Consider the following 16,541-nt stretch of genomic DNA (forward strand, 5'->3'; position numbering starts at 1 on the left):
TTTAGAAGTTTTTTTACTGCAGTTAGTCCGACTAATTTCCAAGTTTAGTTGGGTCGCCGGCTAGTTTTTTTGCTGTGTCTCTTTCTCTCTCTCTCTCTTTCCTCCTTTCTCTAGCAGTCACAACCTTTCTAGACAGCTCGTTATGTTATCATTTATCGTTGTCCATTGTCCCTTTGTGCTGGTTTTCTTTTCTTCCCGGCATTGAAGGTGGACGTACACATTGCCTATTGGACACTATAACATATATTGACTAAAAGTAGCCACGTTTTGCTCTAACGAAGAGATTTTTAACACCGAGAATGTCTACTGTGTATTGTGTAATAGTGCAAAATTAATTTAAATTCTCAACTATGAAACCTGTGTCTGCTTCATTTGTTGTCTGCTTTTCAAACACAAGAGTAACCCTCCTTGGCAAGTATCGGTCCCTTTTTTTACTTTTTCAATCTGTATATTATAACCAACTGACTGATATGAGTTGGTTAGTGGTTTGAGAATAACTGTCTGATCAACAATCATGTTTTAGTAGTCACCTGTTTGAAACTATAGAAAAATACTCAAAAGATTGATGATGTGTATATATCTAAATCAATGTTTGTCTGCATGTCCTTTATAGAATAATAAACTATTTGACCGATCATTATAAAAAATTTTATGCATATTTCATACGATTTTTCCACGGAGAAAGTGCAGGATGCTATGCCCATTGATGTAACACGCCACCAGGCGACGCTGCAAAAGATAAAAGTTTAAAAAACGCCTGATCACTATAAACTGCAATTACGAGACAGTTACATACAATAAAATAAAAACACTATTTGGAGGCGCTAATTTATTATGTATATTTGTCTTTAAGATAAATTTCTGGTTGAACTTAAAGCTTGAGTGTTAGACCACTTTATAATAATAAAGTACATGGCTATAAACATTCACAGATTGTTTTATCAACTCTACATCGGTGTTGGAAATATAATTCACTTGAACTACAAGTGGACATACACGGGAAAACCGTACGAAAATGCCGCGGGAAACAGCTAGTGTAAAATAAACAAAAGGCACATCTAGCGTGTATAACTGATACAAAATATGTGTATAATATATTTTTAGACTATTAGTCGCCGTTCAAAAATCAAGACATGCATTGTATAATATAGATTCTACTACTTGTAGATCAGTAAATGGATGACTTGTTTCTTTTTTTTGTCGGAAGATGTTAATTCATAAATTTAGGTTGATTTGTAACGCCTCCATTAAATACTGCTATTTAAAACTATTGATTTCATAGCCTACCTGAACGAATTGTGGTGTCGCCATTCCGGGATCTCTTAAAGAGTTATCTCTGCACCAGTGATAACTCCTAAGAAGTTAAGCTATGGGAGAGAGGTAGAGAAAGTGAGCTAGTTATGCGTGATCGTGTTACAAAAAACTGGTCCGCGGGAAGAGAACGGGCGCCGGCGTGATTTGAAGGGGTGAAGGCGTCTGTACCGAACCGACCGGCCGAGAGAGAGGACAGTAGCTTGCGGTGAAGGGAAATGTAATGTCAAGGTGGGTATGATTCACCGCGTATCTAATCTTGGCGGGATTGGCCGATCATAGCTTAGCCTGCCGATACACTCCCCGGCAAACATAGGCCCTTGTTTATTGGGTGTAACGGATAAACCGGAGGTGTGGCTCTTGCCAGAGCTATTGGCAATGTCCTGTGATAACAGCGTTCTTCTTCCTGGCAAGAAGTTATTGATCTCATTCACATCATTGCATGTAATGCTGATATTTTGCCTCAGCAATTTATTTTGGACCTATCAAATTGGTCTCAAAACACTGGTGCAACCCCTCAGCAGTGTGCGAACCTTAGTTGTTTGAGTAAATTGCCAAAAACACCCTTCCTAATACGCCTTTCTCCGTCTTAAAAGTACTATTCTAGAAAATCGGTGGGTTTTCTGAATTCATCCGAATCTATAGGCTAAATAGCAGTGTTCTAAAATCTCAGAGATTTTACCTGAAGATCTACAATTAAAATGTCTACAGTCTATAAAAAACATCAATGTTCGCCAGATAAATGCAGAGGTTATTAAACCTGATTTTGCTAGAAAATCGTGAGTATTATACAAATGTTTAAAAAATAGAAAAAGTTATTTTGAAGTTTTTTTTTGGAACGCACATTTACAGGAAAGTGATAATGTGCTGATAAATTGTATGTCGTGTTATTTTGATTATCTTCTCCAATAACAATTCCAAATTAATTTGCGACATCGTCAGCATTAAGGTCAAGGGTTCGAAAAACTTTTAATCAAAATGTGGGACCAACTTTTGGATTGTGGAACAAAAGATGCTAATTAAACAGTTGCAGTTTGCGTGTCTTTAGCTAGTTAGTAAATAGCTAGAAGCCTTTAGCTGAAGTAATTCATTCGCGAAGGCAGATTCCAACAGTCTCAGTGGTCCTGGAACCTATCAGGTAAAATCTGTACATTCCTGTCAAAAAGTGGTATGATCAAAATTAAATTCCATGGTTATTTACGATATGTTCCAAGAACATGTACCTATTTGACTGCACTCGTTAATTCATGATTTCTCACACAGTAGCTTTTCTCCCACTCTTGAAGATTAAACGTAATTTCTAATAATACAACCCAACACAATAACTATCGACCAATTACCATTTTGTCAGTTTTGAGAAATATTTTTAATTTTTTTTTTTCAATTTATGAACAAAAGAAACCCAGCTTTCAAGTAACAAATTCTGGTTCAGACGGAGTAAATCAACGATAAACGCAATGGTTTGTTAGTCTTGTCGACTTGATTTAGAAAGGGAAGTTGATTATAGGGTGGAAGTTACACTTTAAGTTTGTTTCTCGAGAGTTGTCTAAAGCTTTTGCTTGTGTTATCAATCTTACTTGACGTTCCTCGGCAATCTTGACGTCACATATCTCAGCTTTCAAATTTAAAGTCACGTTTCCAATGCAATCTCAATCCAGTTCTATTCCTGCTATATGGAAATTACGTTACTAAATCAGGAGCTTCTGGTGTTTAACTGTGAGACAGTTGACTCTCGAATTTAAGTGGGAGAAAATTGGCGATGATGGTGCGGAATTAACGTTACCACTATATGAATGGGAGTCGAGTTTGTTCAATATTTGACTATCGATTATTTAACCGAATGCTCGCTTCTGTACCTGTAACAAACAAGGTGAATGGCAGTCTGGGCTTAACACTGCAGCCCAGGACTTCTTCTACTGTAGATGTGGGGGTGTTCACCCACTTCTCTTTGTTCTGTGGACGGTGACAGCAGAAAGGAAGTGTTCCCCGTAGAAGAGAAGATGGCGACGACACGGCGGCGCGACGGGAGCCAAGTGCGAACTCCTGACGGAGTGTGACAAATGCGCCAAAACCAATCGGGCGAGCGTTGCACCGCGGTCGCGGGGACAGAGTACACGCTATTGTCTGTGGCCGATTGCACTGTTTCGCCATTGCAGTTCCACTCCGCCAGCTGCAATCCGTTCGCCTCCACCGCTCCCGACTGCGCATTGCAGATTCCCTGGGAACGTGCGACTTGTTCAGGAGGATCCAATAGGTTTTGGGTGGGAAAATGATGGCTGTGTCTGTATAAAATCGGCGTTCGATGGCAAATACTGCATAACGTACCTATGATGGGAAGGGTTGATTCAATGCGAATCTTAAGTGTGTAGCTCCATTTCACCTTCCGCTCAGTGCAGCGTCTGAAAACTGACACTGTAGACCAGACTGGTTCCTGGAAGTCTGGAGTCCACGACTGAAAAAATCCAAAACAAGTTGGTGGTGAAGACAGAATAGTCGACTAAAGAGATCTACAAACTAGATCCGTCCGCTTAACCCAGAAGACATCCAGATTAATCTAGATAAAGAGGTATTAGGTGTACAAATGAGTGCACCGCAATGTTTTAGAGACGACCTAAAACACGAAGGAACAACGGAATTATCTAAACAAAACATAGCTATTGTTGGAGGAGATTGTGCAACTTATGTGACAATGAGAACGCCTCTTCACCTGTATTACACTAGACGACTTTTGGGTAAACCAGGCAGAGCTCTTTTGTAGTCTTTGTGTGTCTGATGTACAAACGATGCAGAGTTTGTTTTGAACGTCTTCGTCGCCGACCTTTTTGATTCACTTCAGACGGATGTGAACTCCAGATTCCAAGAGTATAGTCGGTGACAGCGTCAGATTTCAGACGCATCACTGAGCGAAAGTCTAGATGGAGCTTTAGACTCTACATTCGAAAATATTACATGCTGTAGATTTCATGGAAAATAATTTGGATCCCGGCCACAGAGTAGTTCGTATTTGGTGCTGAAGACTTTTCCACTGGTTCCATCCTTGATGTAGTTTTTTTTTTGTTATGTGATCTCATTATAATATTTAACCAACACCACGTCTAACACTTTTCTAGTGAATTAGAATTTATCTATGATTAGATCTGACTGTTAGTGGTTCGACATGTTGAAGTTTCATTTTTCTAAAAATAATGGCGCACTCATTATTGCATTCGTTTAGCAATCAGATATCTTAAAAGAACTACTTTGATCTCAAATTACAACCAATGCCATGGTCTACGATTAGGTTTTATACCACTGGAAACCCCAATCTATGCTAAGGGCACATTCTTTCAGGCCATGCGACGAATACATCTGTGAAAGGATATTTTAAGATATGTACTGTTTGAATTTACCTTAATTTTCGGTAACGTGTACATGTTCACGTATCTTAGAAATCACATATTATTCTCATTGCACTGAATCTGGATATTGCACTCAATATTCTGTTGAGGTTATTGACGATATTTGTGGCGACCCATATGTCCAATAATACCATTCGTTAATATATTATGACAATTTTAAAAAATGTAGTTGATACATATTTGAATTCAGTACAGTTTGTCTTACAATCTTACAAGTAGTATGGTTCAGAATAACACAGGATTTTAATGGGGATATCGTAATTCTTTCGGGATGATTTGGCTATGATTTCTAACAGAATGCTATAATTCCTGTTGCAGGGGACTCAGGTTGTGTAGAGGCCGTGAGTCACCGGCTGGTGGCGCTAGCCAAGGAGCAAAGTTCCCAAGATAACATCTCGGTGGTGGTGGTGTTCCTGGCCGATCCGGCGGAGGTCGCTAGACGTGGCCCCATGGAAGCCGCCGCTCCCAGCCCGTTTGTCAACGTGAACGGGGCGGACATGTACTGCGGAGGCCCGACCAACGGGCAGCACGCCGGGCTCGACGATATCGAGGACTTCGGGCCCGAGACCGACGTGGACATGGTGGACGACGTGCTGCTGTCCCCCGCCATCGCTGCCGCCAAGGCGCTGGTGCAGGGGAAGCAGGAGCTGGACGATGATCTGGAGCTGCAGCGACAGCAGCTCTCCGACTTCGACGACCCGGCCGACCTCGAGCCCAGCAGGGACACGCCCACGCCACCCGTACACGAAGGTAGGTAGCCGCTAAACATTGTATCCAGCAATGTGTCTATTGCTAGGGGTAATTTAAAACAACGTGGAGATGTGGCTGCAGGAAAGGACGTCTTCTGTGGATACCAACATAACTAAGAAAAGGATCACTGTATAAAGTCCAAACGGAGACTTTTAATAAGGAAGCGTTTTGACTTTATTCGTAATGGCATTTTTTTACCCAATGGATCTGCCTTCCTGGCGATTGTTCTCCTCAGCGTGTGCGGTCAGCGACCTCCTACAACAGCGGTCCTCTCACTCTCTATCGCGGAGTATCTCGGCCTGGATCTTCGCCACGATTGGCCTCAGAGCCGCCGCCGCCTAGTCGCGTGAAAGGTGAAGAGAGTGTAGGAAGGCGGGACGTGATGAGGTGCCACGCAGCACGTTAGCGGCCCGTCACGTCCTTGGAACAGCTTCGCCCGAAAACTAACCATGGACGTAGCCAGTGGGGGGTCCTAGGGGTCCGGATCCCCCTAAATTTGCAATTCTTTCAATTACTTTTTTTAGCAAGCAACTATTATTATTTAAATAATCCACCATTATTGACTTGCACTGCTGAAAGATCGTTCTCAACATTGAAACGGATCAATACAATTGTAAGGAACAAAATAGGGAATGAGCGGTTGACTGCATACACCTTACTTTCTGTCGACTACGGGAAAATATCAGTTTCTCCATAGCAAGTACTACATTGGAGACCTCAGAAGGCAAGAAGAATTTTACTTTCACATATTATCATTTCCCAATGTAGATTTATATACTATGCACTGTTTTTGCAGAGAACAACAGCATATTTTTATAATTTCATTACTACATAAGTCTAATCAATTTCAATTATTAATCCTACACAGCCTACTAAAAAGCATTGCCTCCAGAATTATGTATTATCAATCGTCAATACAATCTATTCATAGACGTAAACTATGTACAAAACCACTGTTTCGCCTCTTAAATTTGAATGTTCCAGGGGAGGGGATCAATTTCGGTCTTGACCACCCCAAAATCTTTTTCTGGCTACGTCCTTGACTGTAACGCAATAGTCCCGTCAATAATTCTTGATGCTATCGGGATCCGTCCTTGCTGAATGTCGGAATGGTGAAATGCTACAAATACCTGGGTGCGCTCCATTAGGGGACGAAACTGGGCGGTTCACGTGCAAGTTACTCTCCGTCGGCTATTGGCCCACTCCTCAGTAGCTGTAGGACGGGCTTAATAGTGCAGTAATAGATCAAAATGTTTAAAAGTAGAACTGGAGTGGGTTGCTGTTAACACAAATATTACATTTTTGTCCCTGTATGTAGACCAGTAGATTAAATCCATGGTAGATAGAAGTGCCAATTATGTTGCGACAGTTACTCATGCTGTGGCAAGTGTAAATTGATACTTTTGGTGGCAATATTTACTTAGGTATTCACCCTTAGTAAATGTGAAGCTATACACACGCTACTTTTTACATGATCTTGTCTAGAATATATCGATGAATACACCCTAAATGAACTGTATCTTTTAAATACCGCTATTTTACCACCTTTTCGACTAGTTAGTTTCATTTAGTTGTTAAGTACAAATCTAGGTCTATTTCATACAAAACATTACAGTTTTTATAATTTCGAAGATTTAAAAATTATTTTTAAGTGTAACACATTCGAAGACACACTTGCTAGTTCTATGTACAGTTTAGGTTGTAGATTTATATAATGATTAGTTGGCGAAAGTTTCACAAGTGCTCAGGTACTCGGTTAGAGTAAGTCACTTTTCCGTATGAAAAACATAGCCAGGAAAGGATTGGGGGCGAGGGTCAAGACTGATATTTTCCCGCAGTGGACAGAAAGTAAAACAAGTGCAGTCAACTGCTCATTCTCCATTTTGTTCCTTACAAGGTTCTTGACCCGTTTCAATGTTGAGAACGATCTTTCAGCTGTATATGTCAGTGATACTGAATTATTTAAATAATAATAGTCGTTTGTTAAAAACAGTGAAATATATCAAGTGTGCATAGCTTGTATACATCTCGTAAGGTTACGAGAATCAATGTCCTGAAGTTCCCAACATAATTACGTGGCTTGTTTGTGGCCATCTTATTGGAGATGAAGTCCGTACGATCTTTATAGAGCCGAACTTTAAAAAAATACTTTCTAAGGACCATCGTCAATTTGGCCGATAGGTTTTTATTTTATAAATCCCTTTGATGACATGTAATTTAGAAAATTTGTGTTAGTGTTTGTACAATGCAAATTGGCTCTAATAAAATCATGTTGATGATACTCATTACTATTAAAAGATGATCTGTCATGACTATCATCATTATACACGTAACCCTCCATAATTCTATGCCTAAAATAAGGATTCGTAAAATTTTTCGGTGTGACGTTAAACAAGTAATTTCACTGTTATCTCTCGTGAAGTAGTTTGGAAATTGCTTTGATTTAGCCGTGGCGTTCTTTTATCGTAACGGTCACGGTCATTTTAATGATGGTAGTAATTCCCAGTAAGTGACTGAAGTTTCAAAAGAAAATTCTCACAGCGATTTGCTCTAACCGCTACTACTAGGGTCACAGTAGTTGTCTTACCCCTAGGCTAATGTGGGTGATTGGATTAGACCCCCGCTGATTGGAACACAAATCTTACCCCTCCCTTCGCCCCTCCCCTGCCTCGGGGTCACCCCTTGTTTAAATGTCCCTACTGCATCGCCAGACGGGGAAACATTGTCCGCAGCAAAAAGGCGGCATCAAATTGGTTTTTTGTTCCCTCCACGTTTTACTGCAATTTCTCTATCGCGAAGCTAAAAACTGTTTACAAGGAATCGTAAAGAGTTAGGCGTATCTGCTGTTTATTATTGTCTTCATCAAAAGTTTTGGCACTTCCTCCTATAAGTGAAAAAAAACACTACTGTTCTAAAATTAGAATCACTCAATTTTCGTCGGCATACATTGTGTTCAGTTGTTTTGTAATAAACAACCATATATAAATTTTATAAATGAGTAAGTTTGACTTATTTGTTCGATTCTCTATCACACAAAACTTAGTGGACTGATTTAGACCAAATTTAGCAGCACGTACTTTACTTTTAGTATTCCGAAATACCATCTACAAATACTCTTAAAAACAATAAAAAATACTGTTCAACCAATATTTTGAGATATGTTCTGGATTAGCGTAATAAGCTGAAACAAAGAACAAAAGAATTCATCAGTTTTTTAGTCAATCATTTGCAATTGATGTAAAAAAGTGCACACTTACAACCACAAATGAATTATAATAGTATAGGGATAACTTGATCCATATGACTGGACTAGTACGGTTATGATTTTTCATATTAACTCAGTTGTACGTCATTAATAAAACTTCTTATTACAATCTAATTTCTATATTCTTTATAGTTACACAAAATATTAGGAAATGTACATCTCAAAAATATTTTACGGAAATGGGAGAAAAAAATGTTTAAATATGTTATACGTACTGAAATCGCATTTTTATTGTTAATATAGTTCATATAAATTTTTATTTTTTTTAAATTGTAATAGGAATATTATACACTGTTTACAGACGTGAGAAATTACTATTTTAGAGTGCAACTTACTATTTAATACATGAGGCACCTGGGAAGTATTTCAGGAGGGTGGAAAGTTTCCGAGGGTGAAAAGTAAAGAGGTTTACAGGAGCTTATTGGGGTAACATGTAATAACATCAATTTCTGTAGCCCCTTCAGTCGTGTGATACTATATACGCAATACACGTCTGTGTTGTGGTGTTTGCGGAATAGTAAATTGAAGGGGCGATGTAAATTCTTATATACCAAATCAATAACATCGTAGTCTGTGTTATTTTATATATACTATTTAAAACTAATATGTATTTAGTACATTTTAAATTTGTATATACGTCTGTAATAGGGTGTAATTTCTCAGTTAATATCATATACTGTTGTTAGATCTATTAACTTACTATTCTATTGAAGGGATTATAATGCGGTCTTTGCAGGCAGCGTAGTTTGCCTCACATTTGTTTTATCCTTCCCCTGTTATGCTTGTTAATTCTTCACGTTTTTAGTTATTTTGTATACCCTTCCTTTATAAATACACGTATTATTGCCTTGTACACCATGAATGCTTGAAAGTCACTTTGGATGCATACGAAGACTTTCCTTGTTGTTACTTGTGGATTTTCCATAGTTCTTTCTCTATATGTGGTTTTTGCATCTCTATCTCTGGTTTCCACTTCCTTATCCGATTTACAAGTATCGATGTGCTATTTTAATAACTTTTCTATTAGGCCTAAGCTAAAAACAAAAGCGCAAATTTCACAAATGTTGATGATTATGTACATTTTATCAGTATACAACGGATTATTGCAACTTGTAAATTTTTATATCTTCTTTTATGTTTGTGGTGGGGAGGTGATGTATTGGGAACAGGCCCAAATAGTATGATAGTAGAGAGATATATGCTCGTGGAAGGTTTGATATTGCTGCAGATAAGAGTCCGAAGTCTGTGAGCACATGGTCAGAATTCTGGCACCAACATCGCTGTGTACCGGACGTACCACATAGTTGAAAGACCATCAAACGGCGGAAGCCAAAGCCCGCAAGAGTAAACAGAAGGATGGCAGACAAAAAAAAAAGAAAAGTGATAAAGTGTCTAAGTGTGTCTTTTGAAACACAAAGGCTCAAAGGACTTCAGGAACGGTAACCAAGCATCAACCCTACTGCTGCTTATGACGTAGACCATAGCAGTTAGGAGCCACCCTCAGTCCAGAGGAAATGCTTTCACCGTTTCTGGATGGAACTTGTAAAGGAAAAGGGCACAAATAGAGTTGGACTAGGACATTTTCTGACTTCGGCAGAGGAGCAGCTGGAAGAGGTAGCATGTTAACGAATAGAAGAGGAAATTTAATTGTGACGAGAACTTCAGTCAAAAAACTCGAGAAGATAAACCCAAGATTGGTAAAAAATAACCATAAGTAAAATGTTTCCTTCTTACAACATTTATTTGCTGAGTCGCGAAATGAAGCTGGAAAAAGAAGCAGTATAAAAATAAAGATACCAACAAAATAGCGTCTTTTGAATGGAGGAACTTTTACCTGTAAGAAACTGATCTCGATTAAGGACTCATCGACGTCGGTTATCAAAAGTTCGTGGAAGTAAGAGTTCTTTTATGTAAATTCATACGAATACAATATTTGTATATAGTACGTTAATTGCTTATGACAATTTAGAATGATATAGTACAGGTTTATGTAAAAACCAATTTCATAAAAACTCTACCTAGTGTAATCTAAAATAGATCTCTTTAAATCCCATATGTATCAAAGTATTTTACTGGTGTATTTCAAACAAGTTGGATTTATGCTAAACAAATATTTTTTCAGTTTTTAAGACTGATGGGTTGGGGGGGGTTTATGCCCCTCATCCCCCATAGGTACAATGCTGGTCCACACCATTTCCTTGATTCCTTGCCACTCTCCCAATATTCTAAGTTTTGTAAAAGACCCCTCACAAATAAATATAATTCAAAACCATGCACGTTTGTGTAATTTTTAGTCTAATACTAATTGATATAAAACACTATTATACGTGTATTTTTATAAAATCTCTAAAATTTCCTTGGGAAGGGGGCTCCTATCCCCCCTAATCTCCCTTAGTTACGCTACTGGGCCGCACAGGTGACTGGTGGAAGTATATTTTTACGTTTTACCTGGGTGTTGTGCGGGAAAGCGTGACAACCCCTAGTACATCATTCGAGTCCGTTGCGGGGGCACAAGTATCCCCGACTTACCCTACAACCATGCTGGGGAGAGGGGGCTCTCTTGGGCTGCATACTGATGGAGATACAGTACGTAGGGTACGCTAGGCGCGCACGCTGAGTACGCTAGGCGCGCTGGCTGCATTCTGCCCCACGTCACGTCGCGTCACATCGATCTCCCGCACATTCTGGGGGCACTGTGCGCGTTCCAACCAGCCAGACAGACCTTTTGCGCCAAAGGCGGCGTCTGAAGCACCGTCGCGACAGCTCGGGCTTCATTAAAACTTCCCTCACCGAAGTGCTTTATGAGGAAGAATTATGCACGCCATGATCACTACGATATGCATTTAAACTGCTTTTATACTTCTTTGAGTGGATCAGTACCCGTGCAGCTGTGCTTGCACTACGGGTTTTGCATTTAATCTTCTTTGCGTGTTTCTTTGAGCGGAACTAATATTCTCGTTGTGAACATGGTGCGATGTTGCTTTTCATAACTGTTCCACATTTTTTCTTTGGGTGAATTGTCTACGTCATCAGCATGGTGGATATTGCATCAACGTTTTGCACTTTCGTTAAAGCAGACAATTTTTCACTGATCGCGGGAAGATATTGCAGTAATATTGCAACTAATCAGTCTTTTACGTTTCCTTCTTTTCGAATTGAAAGTTTTACCCACGCGTATGGTAACTAATTATGTATTGTATTTAGTTTATATATATATATATATATATATATATATATATATATATATATATACGTAAGTAACTGCTCCCTTTCTGACGATTTCTATACGAAAGCGCTACCTTTCTGACGATCCTGGCCCATTCTGACGCTCATCAGAATAGGACATGGCAGTTATTAATTTATAAACGGAACTACATGTCCACGATTTTTATTATATGTTTTATGTTGTTTAATGACTTTGAACTATTTCTATGTTTTTACTTTATTCTTCAAAAGTAATAAGACTCTTTTATCCCTGAATAATTACGTCATGTTTTTCAGTTCTTGGACATAAGAGAAAATAAAGTATTGTATTGAGTTGCACAATTCTTCAATGCATTGCATTAAAATTAGTAGATACACAATAAATACAAGCTATGTTTTCTTAGCTTACAAAGACCTACTGTTTCATTCTTCTTATAGATACACCTCCTCCCCTACAGCTCATAAGTAGTAAACACATGTAAACAAAGTTATTTGGATAAATTTATTATTGATAAACAATCGAAATTGGGGAATGAAAATGTCACTTCTGACCATCCCCACACTTATCGTGATTAAGTTTGGGATTTTTTATGAAGCCTTTTTTAAATGTAAGAAATATCGAATTCGATAAAAATGCATACACCTACAAGGTATTTGACTGAGCGCCATTTAAGCTTAACTTTCATCATTATATCTCGAGAGCTGATTGAGCTCCAAACTTGGAATTTTAGATATTTTTATGCCATTCAGTGTACTGGCAAAATTGATTTATGCCTGTCTGTTTGTCTTTCGCAAAGATATTTTGAAAACGAAATAAATGTCTTATAGACTTTAAATGATGTATGAAGCTTCATTTCTAAATAGAGATCACATTGTTACTCTTACAAAATCTTACAGGGAATTTGGCTGAGCGACAGCAGTCTCATGTAGCCCAGGTCTTTTTAGTACAGGTCTTACAGTCTAAACCAGCACTTAGGACATTGAGGCCGCGTGCAGGTAGTTGCGTCCTTCAGCTGCAGGCGCGTTTTGTAATTCAAATTGATTATACCTATGAAATAGGTTTTTTCATACACTGTTAAGGTTTGATTTGTATAAATGCACTTTGAAAGTATTCATTGATTAAGTTAGCTTATGACGTTTACCATTGAAAAATATGATATATTACCACATCTCTTTAGTCAACAAACCTCAGATATATCGATTATCTGAAAGTGTAAATTAAAAACTATTATTAGAAGTTGTGAACCAGTAGTTTATAACCTAATAAACAATACATATATAATATATCTTTACAGTAAATGCGATTAAGACTTCAATGTCCGAGTGTTCATAGTTTACATTTAGTTTAAATAATCTATATATCCTGATGGTCAAAATGATGCAATGATAAAACTATTGATAGCATAAATCATAAATATATTTGAACTTTCATATTTACTTTTTATTTTATAAACTCCAATGGGTAGTTTTATAGTACCCGTCGATACCTAGACCTATAGTGTTGCCGCATTTTTACCAGTCCTGTTTTGCACGTGATTATATAAATAGTCTAAATATTCGATTTCTTGTATCTTTGGATACTTATAGCCTTTAAACCACTTTAAGCATACAATTTTAGGCTTTAAAAAATACAACTGCAGTAGGAATGGTCAAAAATATTTACGGCGTTTATATCTTTGTACTGCGAGATACCTGTATACGGAAATTGTTAATATACATACTTAGGTCCCATTAAGGTGGTGCAATAAGGCTGTTGGTATTATGATACCCCTGATGCTATTTCTAAATGCAGAAATATTTGTTATTTGTCTAAAAGTGGTAGGAATGTGAAGCATAATTTTGGACATTATAACATGGCCCACAGAAAAACTCTTGAAAATAAAAATAAGAACCTTTACAGAAGGCTATAAATAAAAAATAACTAGATAGTCAAATTTCTATTTATAATAATGTCATCTCCTTATGTCATAAATTAATAACGGTCACTCCCTGAAGCGTAGGCTACTATAACGGTCCTCTTATTTGCGTAGGCTACTATAAAAATGTTTCATGTTTATGTTCAGCGGTTTATTTGGGACATTACAGAATTGTTTACATTTTGAACTTTCCATACCTGCAATTCCTAGTGGACTGATTAAAAATATTTTTATAAAACTGTCACTTTGAAAAAATTATTCCACTTTTCAAATTTATTAAATTTTTTGTACACAGTTAAAGAGAATTGTACATTAAAATATTGTAAGGTGATCCTACTATCGGTACTTTGTAGGTCAATACTATCCTTCAATGAAATAATTTGGCTAGATCTTTCTAATTATGTTGCCGTCACCCATAATCCCCTTTAAACGAGTAGAAATGAAATATTTTTTTGAAACGCCTCTGTTTACGTGTAGCCTACAGGAAGGCACTACTATGGTGCATCTATATCAAGCTTTCCCTACTATGACCATTCTATGCTTAAAGGTGGATTAGCATTTGATGTTTTAGTATGGTTCCTTGTAGTGTTTAAAATATATTGGGTACTTTGGGATTATATCAACCACACCAGTATGAAGAACACAAAAATATAAATTTATAGAAACAAACATGATAGAATGGAAAAACAACTCTTCAACGCTTACACTTTTTTCAATGAACTTAGAACGTCATAAAACGATGTAGTTCAGTAACAGAACTAACATTCCATGAATCAACAAGCATTTCCAGTTATTGTGATCGGTATTGTTGTCGCTGTTATCTTATCTTTCTTGAGAATCCCGATTACGGCAGGCCGCGCGGCACCACATGATTATTTAAGTTTTTTGCACGGTACATAATTGCCTTTCCATTACAATTCAATTTATATTTCTGATCAGCCCCTCTAGAATTTGATATTTTACAGATAGGTACTATCTCGAGGGATGTTTTTCTTTCGTTGAGGCACTCGCATTTTGGGTGGCGGAGTGTAATCAAGAATATAAACAAGTTTTGTGTGTTTTTTTTCAATTAAGAGTTTAGTTCTTGTTTGGTAATGTTTGTTTTTGTTGAATTTTTGTGTTTGGAGAAATGTAGGTGTAAAACACAGAAGTACAACAAAGCGACGCACCAGCAGCTGAACGGGCGGCGAGACTCTGCAATCACGTTATCTACTAGACCGCTCGACTTTGACCTCTGTCTGAGGATAGGGAGGGGTTTGCGATAAGACAATTCCTGTTTTATATGGACGAAACATTGTTCTACGCTAATCTAGTAATCAGTAGAAGCAAGATGTCAAATAACGATTCATGTCTGGGTGTGGTCGTTATAATCCCAAAGTACCATTTATATTGTTATGTAAATTGATATTATAAATAGTTTTTATAGGCATCATTGGACTAGTGTAGAAGAGATCAGATATAGGTTTTCAATGTCTGTACTTAATTACTATTATAAAGACTATTGCAAAAGTAAGTCTATAGCTAACCTACAATCAATATTGCTTAGGTTTACTTTTAAAACTAACTGTCTTTAGCGAGAAATGCCTCGGTATTGATTGATAATAGCTCAAAAGGTTATGAATTTGTATAAACAAAACTGTATAAGAGAATTTATTTAATGGTTTAAGACAACTGATTTTATAGTATGTTATCATTGGTAAAAAGGCAGAATTTTCCCAGTGAAAATTTTTATCTTTAGGAAGACTGAAGTAACTGCAGATTATGATAGTGTTACCAATATATCTAAGCAGCTCAGTGGCAGTGCACTAGTCTTACAATCTGTAAAGCCCAGGTTTAAATATATCAGTAGTAATATATTTTGCCTCCAGTAAAAACTAAAATTAATTTTTATTTAATAGAATATTAATACGAAGATTAATATAAACAGTTAACTTTTAAATATTACCATTATTGGACTTTTGAATAAAATCGAATAAAAACTTATTCTATAAAAAAATTTTATTTTAAAAATAACTTCATTAAATGAATTAATTTTAAAATAGAAACTCAAGATTGAAATAAGATAGCTAATGTCACATGACAAAGGAGGGACATTCTCAGAATATCCTCCCACCAAGATGAAATTATAGATGTTTATATACATTCCCCAATTGGTACCTTATTTTTATTGATATTATAAAATATTAGATGAGTATATTGGAAGACACATCAACAATGCTTTTGTTTTCAATACTATTATCAGTTATGTGGGTTGAAATCATTAATAGATTACACTTATTTCTTAGAACATTTGATTATGGCAAACACAGGCATTTTAATTGTTCCAATTAATTTTGTTCAATTGATGGACAGTTTTGGAGGTGCACATTGGGATGTTCTTATCTGTCACATGTGCTACTTTTTACGTATATGACTCATCATAGATACCATTATATACTCACAATCTAAAATTGTAATGAATAAATTATGTGACTCTATGGGGATGATTAAATCTTAAACTAGTTTTACCTTAATAAATGGAGGTAGACAAATCAACAACTTTGATTGCGGCCTGTATGTCATCTTTGCTATCGACAAGATTTTAAGAGAATTTCTAGTGGTAATATATATAGACATAAACTATATTGAAACATGAAATTTGGGATGGATGGAATTAATTTTAAAAAAGCGCTCACTATTAGCCTACATCGTTTATAA

At 37.1% G+C, this 16,541-nt stretch overlaps 1 protein-coding gene across 3 annotated transcripts in view; it reads left to right on the forward strand.

Annotated features, from left to right (window-relative positions):
• The window catches only part of LOC124367622 (proteoglycan 4-like), a 397,427-nt gene that overhangs the window by 294,091 nt on the left and 86,795 nt on the right, over positions 1-16,541 (forward strand). For all 3 annotated transcript variants that reach the window (XM_046824589.1, XM_046824590.1, XM_046824591.1), the window contains one exon: positions 5,028-5,459. In XM_046824589.1, coding sequence (XP_046680545.1) covers positions 5,028-5,459 — 432 coding nt within the window. The remainder of the gene's footprint in view (positions 1-5,027; positions 5,460-16,541) is intronic.

The sequence above is a fragment of the Homalodisca vitripennis genome, chromosome 8, assembly GCF_021130785.1.
Source record: "Homalodisca vitripennis isolate AUS2020 chromosome 8, UT_GWSS_2.1, whole genome shotgun sequence".
Classification (NCBI taxonomy): domain Eukaryota; kingdom Metazoa; phylum Arthropoda; class Insecta; order Hemiptera; family Cicadellidae; genus Homalodisca; species Homalodisca vitripennis.